This window comes from Triticum urartu, chromosome 5, assembly GCF_003073215.2.
Source record: "Triticum urartu cultivar G1812 chromosome 5, Tu2.1, whole genome shotgun sequence".
Lineage (NCBI taxonomy): Eukaryota > Viridiplantae > Streptophyta > Magnoliopsida > Poales > Poaceae > Triticum > Triticum urartu.
The window spans coordinates 449,711,452-449,726,854 of record NC_053026.1 but is presented as its reverse complement, the minus strand read 5'-3'; the positions used below and the strand labels follow the sequence as shown (position 1 = coordinate 449,726,854).

The 15,403-nt window shown below is 46.0% G+C and overlaps 2 protein-coding genes across 2 annotated transcripts; both read right to left on the bottom strand.

Moving 5' to 3' along the window:
- Positions 1 to 4,347: 4,347 nt before the first annotated feature.
- On the bottom strand, positions 4,348 to 5,261 carry LOC125509694 (zinc finger A20 and AN1 domain-containing stress-associated protein 1-like). The gene has a single exon (XM_048674718.1). The coding sequence runs from the start codon at positions 5,123 to 5,125 to the stop codon at positions 4,634 to 4,636; it is 492 nt and encodes a 163-aa protein (XP_048530675.1). The 5' UTR covers positions 5,126 to 5,261; the 3' UTR covers positions 4,348 to 4,633.
- A 2,261-nt stretch (positions 5,262 to 7,522) lies between these two features.
- LOC125509693 (PRELI domain containing protein 3A-like) lies at positions 7,523 to 8,653 on the bottom strand. Its single transcript, XM_048674717.1, has one exon. It carries the CDS (start codon positions 8,190 to 8,192, stop codon positions 7,602 to 7,604), a length of 591 nt encoding a protein of 196 aa, XP_048530674.1. The 5' UTR covers positions 8,193 to 8,653; the 3' UTR covers positions 7,523 to 7,601.
- Between the last annotated feature and the right edge of the window lie 6,750 nt (positions 8,654 to 15,403).

Genomic DNA, 15,403 nt, shown 5'->3' with positions numbered 1-15,403 from the left:
GGTACCTGGCCATGTAATGGGGGACAGAGACAGGACAAGAAGGAAGGCTTTTTCGTCTACTTAATTTGTGTGTGATGAGCTGATGATTAGAGAAGTCCAAATCAGTATTAGTAGTAGGTTCTTGACCTTTGGCGCCATGAGAAACTAGGAGAGATCAGAAGCACTCATCAATCGTGTCATGTTTGGTCATATGCTTTCTGCAGTCACACCTAGCATATGATATTCCCCATAGAGCATTATATATGGATCGTTTTTGGTGTAGTGGCTCAAAATTAAGCAGTGGCAGCTTATGCTGTCCAGAGCTTGATGCATCAGAGCACCGGCACCGTAACCACCCCACTTCCACAAGCCGCAACACGTTTACACGTGATTAATTTCAGCGATGAATGTGCAAGGCTAAGCAAGAAAAACAATCATCGGCGGGGAATCTTAAAAGTAGTTTTTGTGCTCAATATAAAGCCGGGGTCAAGTCCATCCCCCAAAACACCTAAGTTGTGTTGGCACAGAAAAGAAAAACTTAATTAGCATTCTGAATTTGCTGCAGCGTGTTTTAAAGATTTTTTTATTTGATTATGGAATTGAAGCTGCGTCTTTTGTTCGGGCGCGCCTATACCTCGCCCAACGCGAGTTCGAGCGACCTCCCCTGTCAGGGCTTCACGAACGCGCCGGCCCATGTAGGTTCCAGCTAAGTTCTTCTTTTCTCCTGCTTTTCCTTTGTTCTTTTATTATTATTATTTTATTCTTATTTTTGGACATAAAAAAAATATTAAAAGTTAAAATAATCACTTTTTAAAAATAATGCTAACTCGATGTAGCACAATTCTTAGCTTAATTAAAAAATGTTGATGGCATATAAAAATGTTTGTAACATTTTAAAAATATTCACATGTTCCAAAATATGTATGTGGAATTATTAAAAAAAAGTGCTAATCTTGCATATGGAATTTTTTTAAGGTATATCAACTAAATGTTTAAGATGTCTATGTAAAATGTACAGTGTTTATGAAAAAAGGAGGCATTAAACATGTATACGAAAGAAATGTTAATCATTGTATAAAAATGCTAATCATGAATTAAAAAATGTGAAATATGTATAAAAATGTTCTTGGTGTATGCAAAAAAGTTAGACATCAAAAACATTTGTTTCAAAACGTGTTGGTTATTCATTTAAAAAATGTTTAACTTGTATAAAAACTAATGTGTCACATGGATATAGTAAACCGAGGAGAAACGATAAAAAAATACCCCTATACAGGAATTCGTCCGATTAGCCAATTAACTTGTCGATTAATCCCTACACATAGGGTCATCGAGTAGCCGAGAAAATCATAAATCGTTGGATTAACTTACCGATTAGCCTATTAATCACTACTTGCTAGTCAACCAAGCAGCTAGCAGTTAACGATTTTCTCAACAATGCTAATAACAACAAAGAAAATAAAAAAGTCAAGCAAAAAGGTTCTAAACCAAAGAAAAACCATAAAAACAGATAAAAAGGATGAAGGAAAAACACACAAAGAACTAAATAAAATAGGTGAAAAGAAAGAGAAACAAAGAAAACGAAGAAAGAAACAAATAAAACCGAATAAGAAGCAAAATAAACAGTGAACACAGAGAGAAAACAAAGAAAAATGAAGAAAAAACAAATAAAACAAGCCAAACTGAGGAAAATAGAAAACTGGTGAAAAACAAAGAAAATAAAAGTTATAACAAAGAAAAGAGGAAGACTGGTGAAAACCAATGAAAATACTGAAAGAACCGAAGAAAAAGGAAAAAAAGAGGGAACCTACATTGAGCAAATCCTGGACTAATGGGCTGGCGCGCTCCGGCTACGCCTGACAGGAGAGCTGCTACCATATCGCTCTAAGCAAGATATAGTTTTCACACTTTCGTTGACACAAAAACACTTACCCATGAGCGCATGTGTGGGGGCTGGGGGGGCAATTGCAGGATTTGAGCACAACTTGATGGAGCACGATTTTGGGCTGTAAGTGGATGTAACTTTTTTTTTACTAACCGGATGTAACTCGTTCCTGGACCATTGTGTATAGAGGCAAAGGCGTTGGCCGCGCATCGTCTCAGGGGTCTGATGAGGGCAAGTCCATATGTCGCTTGCAGTTAGCGCCATTATCGCCTGCATGATTGTCACTTGCCTTGTCTATTGGGTCGGTCTGTGAGTCACACGAACATACAAACGCGCTTGTTGCTTGCATGTTGATTTGCTTTGTTGAGCTGCAATCTTGTTTTTTCTTTGTCATATTTTGTCCCATTTGTTAGTTTTTCACATTGCAGCTTCTGTGTAATTCAGAACTTTTTGTGATTTTTTTACTAAATAATCAAATAAATGTTTGTTGTTTGTAAATTGTTCATGACATTTAAAGAAAATCACCATACATTTAAAAATGTTAATTATTTCTAAAAAAATGTTCATGCTTTATGAAATAGTTCATAAAATATTTAATTTTTTATGAAATGTAACATTGGTTCAAGCAAGCATTTAGAAATGACATATAAAAATGTTCACCATGCATAATTACTTTTTCATAGTGTAGAGTATTTATAAACTGTTCACCGTTCATTTAAAAAATGTTCAACACACGTTTGAAAAATATTCAATGTGTATCTACAAAATGTTTAACGTGATTGAGAAAATATTCAATATATGTTTGAAAAATATTCAACGCTAGCGATTTATAGCGTTTGAAGAACGGTGAGAGGGATAACTTGTAAGAGAGACCTCCTCCCCAACGCCTTATATCGATACAGATGCCCCATGACAAAAAGTAGTTTGAGGCATCACATTGATTTTTTTTCTCCCCAATACAAGCTTCCACTAGTGGGCCTCATCAAAAAATAAAAAATAAAGATTCCCACTAAACATGCATCTCTAACTCGAAAATGTTCGTGAAGCGGATTTGAAAAACGTCCACGAACTCAAAAGAGTTCAATGGATCAGAAAAAGTTGGCGGATTTGAAAAAAGTCCATGAACTCGAAAAAGTTGACGAATTCGAGACAAATTCACGGAGTTCAAAAAAAGTGAATCGATTTTGAAAAGAAAGTTAGCGAATTTGAAGAAAGTTTGTCGATTTTGGCCGGGTGCGCGCCACGTATGAGAAGCGCTATAACTGGTGCTACGAGCGCCGAATAGGAGTTGGGCTTGTATCAAGTGGTGCCCCGCGTGGCTTTAGAAACAGTATTGGACCAGAGTGGCTCGTGACGGCTACAGTATTGGACCAGCTTCCACGGACAGAGTAGCGTCCGGTTTGACTCGCACCTGACAGCAACCTAGCGAAACGACGTGTTTTGGGGGTGTCCAGTTCTACTGTTTGGAGTGGAAAATTGCCTTTGCCATGACGTCATCGACGTCAAACCCGGGAGTGCAATTCACGGTATTCATCACTATTAAGAATCCGTCTTGTGCCTGCTTTGTCTTTCTTTTGTCCAGGACTTGTCCCTGCTTTGTCAACGATGATCCTCTTGCCAAATGGTTCCTCAAGCTTGAGCCTCGACTGTTCGTCGTCGTCTTCTTCTTCTTTTGCCAAAAGTCAACGGGCCCTGTTCCTCCAAGAGTTTCAGAGACAAAGAGCCCAAATTATTTAAACAGGGGCCCGACTTGCGCACCATGTATTACTCACCTCGTCAGGATTTTTTTGACGTGTTTGTCTTTGTCAACACAGTGCAGTGAACATCAAGCTAGGCTCCAGTTGCCACTTGCCAGTACAGTGACACGCACGGGAGTTTCACAACAAAAAAAAAAATATTCACGAGAACAAGGACACGTCTTTACATGAGCAAGCACAATTCGCCTACCATCAGCAGACAGGGCGAAGATTAAATCAAGGACGAGTCAGCAATCGGAAAAGACGACGACCGGCCCATCACGAGCAGGGCAGCAGGGAGGAGGAAAAAGAAGAGAGAGAGTTGCCATCGCATGCGTATCCTCCTCCCGGGTCGAGCCATGTGGCGACAGCAACCCACCCGTGCCACAACACCACGGCCCAACCACGCCGCGATCCATCGATTCCCACCCACTAAAATTCGCACCCGGCGTTCCAGCCCCTGCTTTACGCCCTGCGTATTTTGTCTGGGGGAATCATCGTCACCAAGCGATAAAAATGTGTTGTTTGCTAATCAATGGAGTGGTGCGTGTGGACGATGGACCTGGCCAAACAAACGCGAAAGCGAAGACGGAGTAGCACCTGTTCCGATTTAAATATCTCACTTAAATATGCTAATATGGGCCCAAATGCCCGGCAATCAGGCCGCTGCTACTCATTTTGATTCCTTCAATGATTGGCTACTAGATTAAATAATGTGGAGCATAGACGTACACATACACGTACACATACACATACACATCCAATCCATTTCATTCCTTGCTCCTCCGCCTCAACCACCCGTTGATATTACATCATCACACACGCTATTCTTTCCTTTCCTTTCCATCCACATCCTTACGTCCCATTTTTTTCCCAATAAATAAAGATTTTTTTTATTAAAAAGGGAAACACTCCGGAGATGAGAACAACAGCATAATACTAGCGCACGGCGGCCCACGGCTTGGGTTTCGTTGAGATGAGATGATTCTTTTCCTTTGCCTCGGCTGGAATTCTGGATCCTTTTCCCTTGGTTTCAGAACCTGACGATCTTGGCGGCGCGCACCACGGGGTTGTCCCGGGCGATGGCGTCCCGGGCGGCGGCCTTGTAATCGTAGCTGCACCCGTGCCGGTCCGAGTACCGGTGCTCGCCGCAGAACATGTCGCCGCACCGGCACCGGAACCCCGTCAGCCCCACGCGCTTCCGGCAGCTGGAGCACCGGTTCACCGACGTCCTCGCCGGCTTCGCCTCCGTCGCCGGAGCAAGGTCAACGGCGAGCTCGACCTCCACCGGCGCCGGCCTCGGCCTGTCGACGACGGGGGTCGACACGGACACGCCCGGTAGAGAAGAGGAGGAGGAGGAGGAGGAGGAAGACGGCGACGTGGAGTCCGGTCCGGCCAAGAAGCAGTTCTGGCAGAGGTTGTGCGTGGCCGGGTTGCCGGGGAAGCCGCAGCTGTTGGCGCAGAGCGTGATCTCCGGCGCCCGCAGCTCCGTGGGCTCCTCCTTCTTGTGATCGCGCTGCGCCATGGTATGTCAAACACGCACGCGGTGGCTGGTTGGTTTGCTGCCGGCCGGGAGGTCCGGGCGTCGTCGGCGGCGTCCGGGAGGCCGATGCGAGGAGAGGAGAGGGGAATTGGGTGGGCGTGGGTGTGGAATGGAGGGGAGATCGGGGCCCTTTTTATCGGGGGCTCGGGCGGGAGAGGGACGGGGACGCGCTCCCTGCAGGAGGCGATAACGACCTGCCCAGCTGCCGTCTCCCCCTCCGCGTGTTTGCCTTGGGATTTCCGGTTTTGGCCCTGCGTCACCCGGGGGCTCGCGTAAATGGCCGACGCTGCCCTCCGTTTCCGTCGAAAAAGCGACGGCTGTGCCGCGGGCCGGTAAAGGCACGCCCGTTTGGGCGCTCCCTCCACGGGAGGAAAGAGAAGGGAAGAAGGGTCAACTGGGCTGGATCCAGAGGGTCGTGACCTTGCGTGGGTGCGGGGCGGAGGAGGGGTAGGATGGTCAGCTCGGGGGTTGGGGGCTGGCGCTTCGGGTGCGCGGACGGGCCGTGTGTTCGGTGTCGCGTGCTGGTTGGACCCGCACGGCCGCGCCGTGTGGGGGAGCAACTAGCCGCCGCCCGAAGCTGACTAGTATGGCGGCCGAAAGCGAGCGAGGAGATGGCTGGGAATACGGGACGAAACCACCGGGCCAAACCAAACCATCGGGCGCGTCGGCTTGTCGGGGCACGGGAGTTGGGACTTGGAAGGCGTCGTCGCGGCTTCGTCCATACGTACCACCATACCATACCATAGCCCGCACGTTGCGGCCGGGGTCGGGATAAAATTAAGGGAAGCTGGCTCGGCGCCCCGTCCCTGTCCGCCTCTGAGCTGTCCGGATTAGCACGGCCGCTCCTCCCCTCAGCTCTCGCCCATTCGTTTATCCTCCTGCTAATAGAAAATATCTATGGCTAGGCGATAATACAAAATTACGAACCAATTTGAGTGTCGACACGGCAAACTCGTGCATAGTCCCAACCGCACGCCCGGGCCATTTTCCCCACGCATCCCGGCTACTAGCTGGCAGTACTAATCTTTTCGTAAACAGAAAACACGGCCCCATTAGCTTAGTCTTCTGGTGCTGAATTCCTTCGGTCGGTAGGGCGCGGCGGCCAATCAGGAGCAGACAGGCCAACAGCAGCGAACTGGATAAGCAAGAAGTAGATTCTCCCGGCCGGCCCGCAGACGGCAGCCGGGCGAACGCAAGGTCGTATCATCTCATTTCCGCGGCAGGCCGGGCCGGCTAATCCCACGGCTGATGCCTGCCTAGCTAATCTAATTCCAGAGGTTGGGAGGCGGCCGTGCCCGTGACGGCGCTGCCGACAGCGTTCTTGACCGGTCCGCACCGCCTCCCGACCGGTCGCCACCCAACTAAAAACCGATGTCTCAATTTCTTCCTTGATTGGTTCGTTGCATCATTGGATTTGCGAGTGCGGTTCTGGCTTAGTTTAACTCGAACCGGTGTTTCTCTCGAGTACGTGGTCGATTGGCTCGTTGCGTCACTTGCTTTGCCGTGATTCTAGCTTAGTTTAGTTTAATGGTGATGAGGTGCCGGGTGCCACGTATACAACATATCGTTTGAGAGGCTGGCGCATGTGTACAAGGAAGCCGAGACGTGTGCGGCTCGAACGGCCGACACGTCAAGGAGGTGGATTCTCCCGCAGGCCGTTTTCCGTCGACGAATAATATCCTAGCTTAGCTTGGAGTGCATGAGGACCGGAGAACGTCCGGCCGGTCCCCTGATGTGTGCATCTGGATTGTTAATCGTGCGACACGTCACCAACACCGGGTCGTGCATGCCACTAGCGATATCTTGATGCGAGGGATCATATGGCTGGCTGGCTGGGACCGAACATACATATGTATGTGTCCCCAAAGGCAGAAATATCTTGTAAAGTAAGTGTAGAATCGTCTTACGGCTCGCCTACATTCATCATTCAGTGGTAGTAATCCAACAGCGCACTGGCCGCAGCTGCTGCTCTCTTTCGGACAGGATGCCCTCTCGCTCAGGTCTTTCGGACAGCTTTACTGGAGTAGACGCGTGACGCGGCGATCCTGAATCTTCTCCCAGCGCGTGTGTGGTGTGGTGCCATCTGGTCGTCGCCGCGGCTGTTCACAGTCGCAGCCGGCCACTTACCACGGGCGCCGGGGCAATACGCGGCGCACTACAAGAAACCTCTAGTTTCTCCTCCCAGTCATCGCAAACTCACGGCCACTGCTACCTTGTGAGCACTGAAGTTTTTATCCTCTCGGAAAGAACACCTGTGACGACGATTTGACCCCTGCTGCTGCTTGGCGCAGCTCTTGCCACCGAATCCGAACTCAACATCACGGTGGAAGCTGCCAAGAACATGACAGGTCCAGCAATTTCATCAATGGACGTTGCGAATTTGCAGAATTTCACTTCTTATTGCCTGGCAGCCAGTATTTACACATCAGTAACAGAGAGCGAGCATGCTCTGTTACCACTACCGTTCTTCTCCGTCGGCCGGGGAGGGCCCTGGCACGTGCTCCGCGAGCGCGAGGCCGTCGCAGATCCTCTCGACGGCCTCCTTCCCCCTGGCGGCGTTCTGCGCGAAGCTCTCCGCGCACCGCCGCTCCACCATCCCGGCCACCGTGGCCGACACGGCCGCCAGCGGCGCGCACCGGATGCTCGTCTCCTGCGTGAACACCGTCCACTCGTCCGGCCGCTCCGGGTGGGGCGCGTAGCTGCACCGCTCCTCCACGTCCACCAGCCGCCGGAAGGTGGCGTTGCGGGAGACCACCCGCATGGCGCGCGCGGCCGCGTCCACGGACGTGCGCTCCACGCAGAGCACCACGTCGCCGGCGCCGGCGGTGGCCGCGAGGCCGCGGAGGAGGAGCGGGAGCGGCGGGGGCCGGCCCGCGATGGCGCGCACGGCGTGGAGGCGGCCGGCGCGCGGGTCGACGTCCCGGGACAGCGTCTGCACGTCCAGGATGTGGGGGAGCGCCGCCGGGTCGGTGAACTTGCGCCACGCCGCCGCGGTGACCCGGTGCCAGGGGTGGAGGTACACGTGCTCCTGCGTGTACGAGACCACCATTGTCGTTGACGTTGCCGTTGCCGTGCCGCGACGAGATCCAAGGAGAAGGCTGGCCGGCGAGGTAGAAGGGGAGAGCGATGGAGATGGACCGATGGGGAGGGAAGGGATCTAGGACAGCTACAGCAAGGGGAAAGAGCGTAGGCATCCGAACCATGAGAGGAATATTCGGATTCATCTGCGGGAGGAGTGAATAGGAGTTGCTAAGGCGTGGCTTAAGATGCACTCCCTCCGTTCCTAAATATAAGTCTTTGGAGAGATATCACTATGAACCACATACGGATATATGTAGATGCATTTTATAGTGTAGATTCACTCTTTTTGCTTCGTATGTAGTTTGTAGTGAAATCTTTAAAAAACTTATATTTAGAAACGGAGGAAGTACTATTTTACAAATTATTTACGAATAATTAATAAAATAATCGCATGCATCGTCCAGATGCAAATACCATGGTAATCTTTTTTTCTAAATTTTTTTTTTGTGGAAGGTGTTTTTTTTTATTCGGTGGGTAGAGAATGCAAGTCTTTTTTTTTAGATAACTTCACGGAGCTTTATTAATTCGTCACAAGGTTTAAATGGACGGAAGGAAGATTTCTTGGTGACCTAACTAAACATGACGGTCACCTTTCAAGGTAAGTGCATGCTTCGGTAAATTATGAGCTTTAAAATTTAAACTCCTACATTCAGGAACGATTTTACAGAAAGTAAGAGAAACAGAATGGTTTATAATCTCTTGAACTATCGCATCATAACTCGCCAGCTTTCGCTTCTGAATGTTGTCCACCACTACCTTACAATTCGATGCCACATGAATTCTCTGGATATAAATATCATCTGCTAGAATCACTTCTTCTCTGACTGCCTCAAGTGATGTTGGATCCGACATGAATATAACAACAATGGCAGAAGCGCCCAGGTAAATTCCTCCTTGGTTCCTACAAAGTACTCCAATCGCCCCAAAACCATGACGTGACACCGCCGTGTCCGTGTTTAGTTTTGGACCTCGTCATTTGCTCGGATGGTATCCAATGTGATATTTGTTGAGGTATAGTGCTAGCTCTTTTGGAACGGGCGTGGTACGGCTGTAACCTGGCATGGGCTATCCGGGTGCTTTTCTCCTACTCCTTGTGTAGTGTCAAAAACGTTCTTATAAGAAATGGAGGAATTTTTTTTGAATGTGCTTTTCTCCTATTTAGCGCTCGTCAAAATGCCCTAAAAAGCGCATTAGATCTCGTTATTTGCTCGGATGGTTGGCTCGCCAGTTTTATTTTTCTTGGCTAGCTCTTGGAAAAAAGATCAAGACTTTTTTGGTTTTATAGAAATAGTCATGAAACGAGAAAGTTAGTAGTTTTTTATTCGTAGTTCTAAAGATGTTCATGGGCTTAAAAAAATTCATGACTTTTTTATAAAAAAAATCTTGAATTAAAAAACTCATTTATGAGCTTTTGAAAATGTTCATGGCTTTTGGAACAAAAATCACAAAGTAGGAAAATTTCCACGAATCAAAAAATGGTGACAGATAAGAAAAAAATCGCTACTTTGAAAAGTGTTCATGAATTAAAGAAATGTTCTTAAATTTGAAAAATAATCATGAATTTAATAAAATGTTTGAGAACTAAAAAGTAGGTGAAAAAAATGAAAAACCCAAAAAAGCAACAGAAAAGAAGAAACAAAAAATGGAAGAAATAATGAAAAACACCCGGAGTGGAACATTCGAGAACTTTCCTAAAACCAGGTGAAAACCAGAAAATATTGTATTTCATGGGCCGGCCAGAAGAACATGCGTTGGGGGGTGCGTGTTGAGGAACTTGCTCCTCGTGTGGAGATAATCCCCATCATCAAGGACCAAGTAGAGTATTTCTATACTAACTTGAGTATGGAGAAGTCTGAGAAGGATCTTGTGGAGTCAAAGTGGGCATCCGGGACATAGCACCGTGACAAGGCCAAGAAAAACTTGCATCGGGTGGAGTCATCTCTCTGGAACGTGCATTGTGAGCTCGCCACTGAGGTGGCGTCGTGCTCTGAGACACACGAGGCCTTGGCATCTTGCTTAAGGTTTCTCCAAGGCGAGTCACATTGACCGAGGAGTTAGAGCCTATGAAGAGGAGTGCTCTTCTTTCTAGTGCAGAAGCCCTAAGTTAGGTGACGAAGGTTGTTGTTGCCAAGGGCGAGGTGTCCACATTAACGTTCAATGTGACTTGGGATGATGGAGAGATGTTTATGCTGGGTGAGAGTGGCTAAGTTAGAGGCTCGCTTATCTACTTCTATGTAGGCTTCAACACCCTGCACAGAGTTTCGGGCCACAAGATATTTCCACCTAACCAACACTTCTTGTTTTCAAGATGTCTTAGTTAAACTAAAGTATTGAGACACGACAACACTTACTCCGTGCGAGATGGTGATGGAGATGGTGATGGAGGTAAGCGAGATTCTTTCTTCAAAGGTGTGCCAGGTAGGTCATGCCATGACGATGTATGGTCATACCGTGGATAGGTATGTTGTAGCTCACGTATTGCACCCACATGCTTGTTGGATATGCCAGTTTGGCGGCATGGGAGAAGGCCCCCTGCCTCGACTTTGCATGCATACATTCGCGGGCAACACAAGTTTCTGTTGTCGATGACCTTTACAATCTTGCTACATCTAGATAGATCCACTCGTGACCGAGCCGAATCATTGGAGCACCCTCGAATGGAGCGTTTGTTGCCTATATCACTCCTTGCATGGCTTTGACATGAAAACTTTACTTAAATGCCTTTTTTGCCAACATGCCACACTACTTGATGCAGCTTTATGACATTCTTATAACATAGGAGTAGGTGGTTCATTTAGCTTGGGGAGTGACTCACCATGTTGTAGTGTCACTCGGCTTGAGACTTTTCGTGAGCATCCCTCCACATTTACTCTGTTCCATGGGTGATCCCATGATTTGTATGTTCATTTAATCATTTGGCTTTCATTTGTTGATTGCTTATTTTTGCAAATGTGCACATGTCCTCGCGTTCACCCTTTTTTTTTGGATATTTGTTTCGCATGCGCAACGATGACATGGGGATTGCATGCATGAGGCATGGATGATATTCATCTAAGCAACCCCCCCCCCCCCCCTGTTTCACAACAAGTTTGCACATGCCATCCTGAGAGTAACTTGCATACACATTATCGTATCTTCTTTTGATGTTTTTTGATTTGATATAACGGATGGAAGTGAATCTACATTAGACAGTAGTACATTCTAGAAGTACTGATTAGGGTGCACCAAGATAGCCGCTTGTGGAGTTTGGAATCATCTAGCGAGATATTAGGTAGCATGGAAACATATACAATGTGTATATACATATAAAGCTAGTTATTGACAATCCAATTTTAAAGTGGCACACAATTTTGCCCATTTACCTATTGTGCTTTGTCAACCAAAATGGTTAGTACTCCCTCTGATCCATATTAACTGTCGCTGCTTTAGTACAACTTTAGCAAAAATTGTACTAAGGCAACGCTAATTCATATGGATGGAAAGGGTAAAACAATGAAATGCAGTTATAACACCACTTACAAACATGTCATAGATCTGTAAAGCGTATCACACAAGCAAGCTTAAAATACGCACGCTTCCAAGATACATATGAGAAGTGACTGGGAGAAGATCACTCCATGTCATAGCAATGAATAGGTATATGGCGCCAATGATATGTGCTCAATCGGTGGACGTCGACAAGACCATGAGTGGACATGCAATAATATGTGTGGCGAGTTTTCATGTCCTGGAATATTTAAGTTAATAGCACATGATATTTTGGTCATGGTAAATATTTTTTGAACAATCAATAAAGCTTTGCTATGTAGTTTTGGAATAAATCTGGTTTGTTTGTGCATGTGCACATGTCGTTGAGACCTCCTATTTGGCGCGCTAGGCGCTGGTGAACGAGACAGTGCATAACTCCCTTCTCCCGGGTGCCCTATTTTTCTCATTTCATTTGCTTTTTTATTTTTTAATAATTTGGATCTCAAAAAAGTTCCAAATTTTAACAATTCTGTTTTTCTAAATGCACAAGAAATCATAAAATGGTCATGGATTCAAAAATGTTCATGCATTTAAAAAATATTCGTCAAAACATAAAAATGTTCATGAATTTTAAAAATTGTTCCCCAATTCCAATAATTGTTGCTCGATAATCACGATTTTCATTTTTTTGCAAATTTAATTTTTCTTCATGATTTTAATTTTTACACAAATTTGAAAAATGTTCACAACTTCATAAAAATGACCGGGAATTCAATAAATGTTGATGATTTAAAAAATGTTCTTTATTAAATAAAAATAAGAGAAGTAAAAAAGAAATAAAATCAAATTAGAAAATAAGAAAAAAGAACATGAAAAAGAAAAAAGAAAAAATATAGAAAAGGCGAAAATGAAAATGAAAATGCACATAAAAACTAGAAGGAAAAAAGAAGAGAAAACCAGATTGTGCGCCAAATGTACATAGCGGTAGGGGGTACGATCTTAGTCGCTAACTAGCCGCTTATGCGCCGAATAGGATTCCCCCATGTTGTTCTCACACCTGTTTGTTGTGTGTTTCAAGCTTGTGGTTTGCAAGTTGCAATTGAATAAAGGGTGAAGCAACAACGAGGTGTACCTGTCGTACTGTTGCATATTTGACTATATGTAGCCTCGCCGCAATGATCAACAGACAATGCACTGGCCTCGCCGCAATGGCTGCATGAACCAACACCAAACGACCAGAGTGTTGCAGAAATCTTCATTGCCATCCTGGAACGAATTCCTTCGCCACGTCCAACATCGGATGCCATTGGGCACGGGTTAAAGGATGAATCGACAGCCGAAATCCCAAATACTTAATGAGAAACTTATCAATCTCACAACCCAGGGGATTAGCAACACGGATCTTGTCATCAAGTTTTCCTTGGATCTAGACAACCGCCTATTTACCAAAATTAACACGAAGTCCCTAAAGCTTCCCCAAAAAGAGCAAGTGTGTCGCGTACAGCCAAGAGGTCCAACAAATAAGGCTTGAAAACATGACCACATCGTCCGCATAGACTGAAATATTCTGCCTCATCGAGAACCCATGAAGAACATCCAGCAAGCTGGCCTTTGAGGCCTTCACAAACAGAACCGAAAGCAACTCCATAGCGATCACAAAGAGGAGGGGTAGATGGGGCCACCTTGCCTGATACCACGGGCGAAAAAAATAATCTTCCTCTCTCACTCACCAAGATCTTCATGCTCGCGGTAAACAGTAGAACTTTGAACAAGAAAAGCCATGGCGCAGAACCAAAAGCCCTAGCAATGTCAATCTTAAACAACACATTGTCAATCTTGTGCAAGTGTAACTTTCTAGTCACTTGTCGAACAAGCATGAAATTATTGTGTAAGCTTCTACCCTGGATGAAGGCTGACTGATTCACACCAACAATATCCCCATACGATACCGCAAACTATTGGCCAAAGCTTTGGCAAACAACTTAGGAAACTACGGGTATGACTTATTGGCCTGAAATCGTCGATCATCTCCGTGCTAGGTTTTTTAGGAATCAAGGCGATCAGCGCCATGTTGAGCTTAGCAAAACACCGTCCAATGCAAACGTAGAGCTTCAAAAGGCCAACCATAATTTCATCCTAGATCACAGGCCAAGCATGCTTGTAGAAAGCTTTGAAAACCCCATCCGGGCCTGGTGCCCTATCCGAAGGTAGCTCTTTGAGTACTCCCAAGATTTCATCTACCGTGAAATGTCATCTGCCCCATTTAGATCCAGTTCTGCACCTCCAAGTCCAAAGAGTGGCTCCGGTAACCCTCCTTGCCAATGAGCAACTCATAGGCTCCACAAAGGCTTCCTCCTTGAGCTGTTGATCCGTGATGATATCATCTCCAATTTTAATAGAAGGTATAAAGTTTTTTGCACGCCGTCCATTAGTCGTAGCGTGAAAAAGCTTAGAGTTTGCATCCCCTGCCTTAATCTATCTAATCTGGTACCTTTGCCTTGCGATATTTCCTTCCAAAGAGGCCAGCCCAAGCATCACCAATTTGAGTGTATGTCTTAACCATATTCTTCAAGGCTAACCGTCAAAACTCTTGTGCCGCCTCCGACCTAAGAATCACCAGTTTTGCAATAGCCAACGTAAGCTTGATGTTACCCACCTTTCTCTGATCCCATGCCTGAAAATACGCAACTGCATTCCTGAACAACGAGTCAAGGCGTTTAAAGGGGTCAACAATACCACGATCACACACCCATGCCTCCTTGAGAGCCTCATCAAAACCATCCAACTTGAGCCAGAATAGCTCAAACTGGAAGCGCTTTTTAGCCACACCTTGCGCCTGTGTGGAGAGATGCAAAGGTGCACGGTGTGACACGTTTGTAGAGAGCACCTGAAGAAGGCAATCCGCATGACTGAGCTCCCAATCCACCGAGGCAAGAACGCGATCAATCATTACTCCAAGTGAAAAGACCGGCCGGTTGTCATGAAGAGGGTTCGTACAGGGGAAGGCTTAGGAGCTACAAGGGAGACATTAGCGCTAATCATGGTAATCGGTGGCAGTGCTGGGTACTTGAGTTCTATATAAACACGACTGCTGCTTAATATTAGGGCGTTTTGGACCATTTGATCACGTGGTTTTACTGTTGAGATGGTTTGGATCTTTCTCGCTCATCTTTTTAGAGTGAAGTATTAGTAGATAGATAAAAAACTAGCTATTGGCATATGATTACATTGCAGTGCAAATATCTGAACAGAGAGCTAATAATTTTTTTATGCTCCCTTTTGTACTAAAAATAGAGCTTAGAGCTTATACATTGACACAGATAAGGCAACACACAAATACATAGATAAACCAGTTATACACGAACACAAGCAAACATATACTACGATAATAGTAGTAGCTAAAAGATCTTATAACGAACAGAGTGGCAATGCCTGTTAACAGAAAAAGGAGCGAAGCTAAGCACATTTCCTGTACGTCCGAGCAAGCCACCACCAGCAATCAGAATGCCGAGACCGTAAAACATTGCGATGACCATCCACGGCTCGCCAAGGTACACGAGAAGAAGGTCTATCGCCATGACAGGTTGACCGACCCAAATCCAACCAATCTCGGCGAGTGCTTCCCGCAGGGCAACAGGGGCGTTCGGCAGGAACAGGGTCATGTACACCAGTACCACTGTGACCAGCGCCATGTAGACCCCCCATAACATG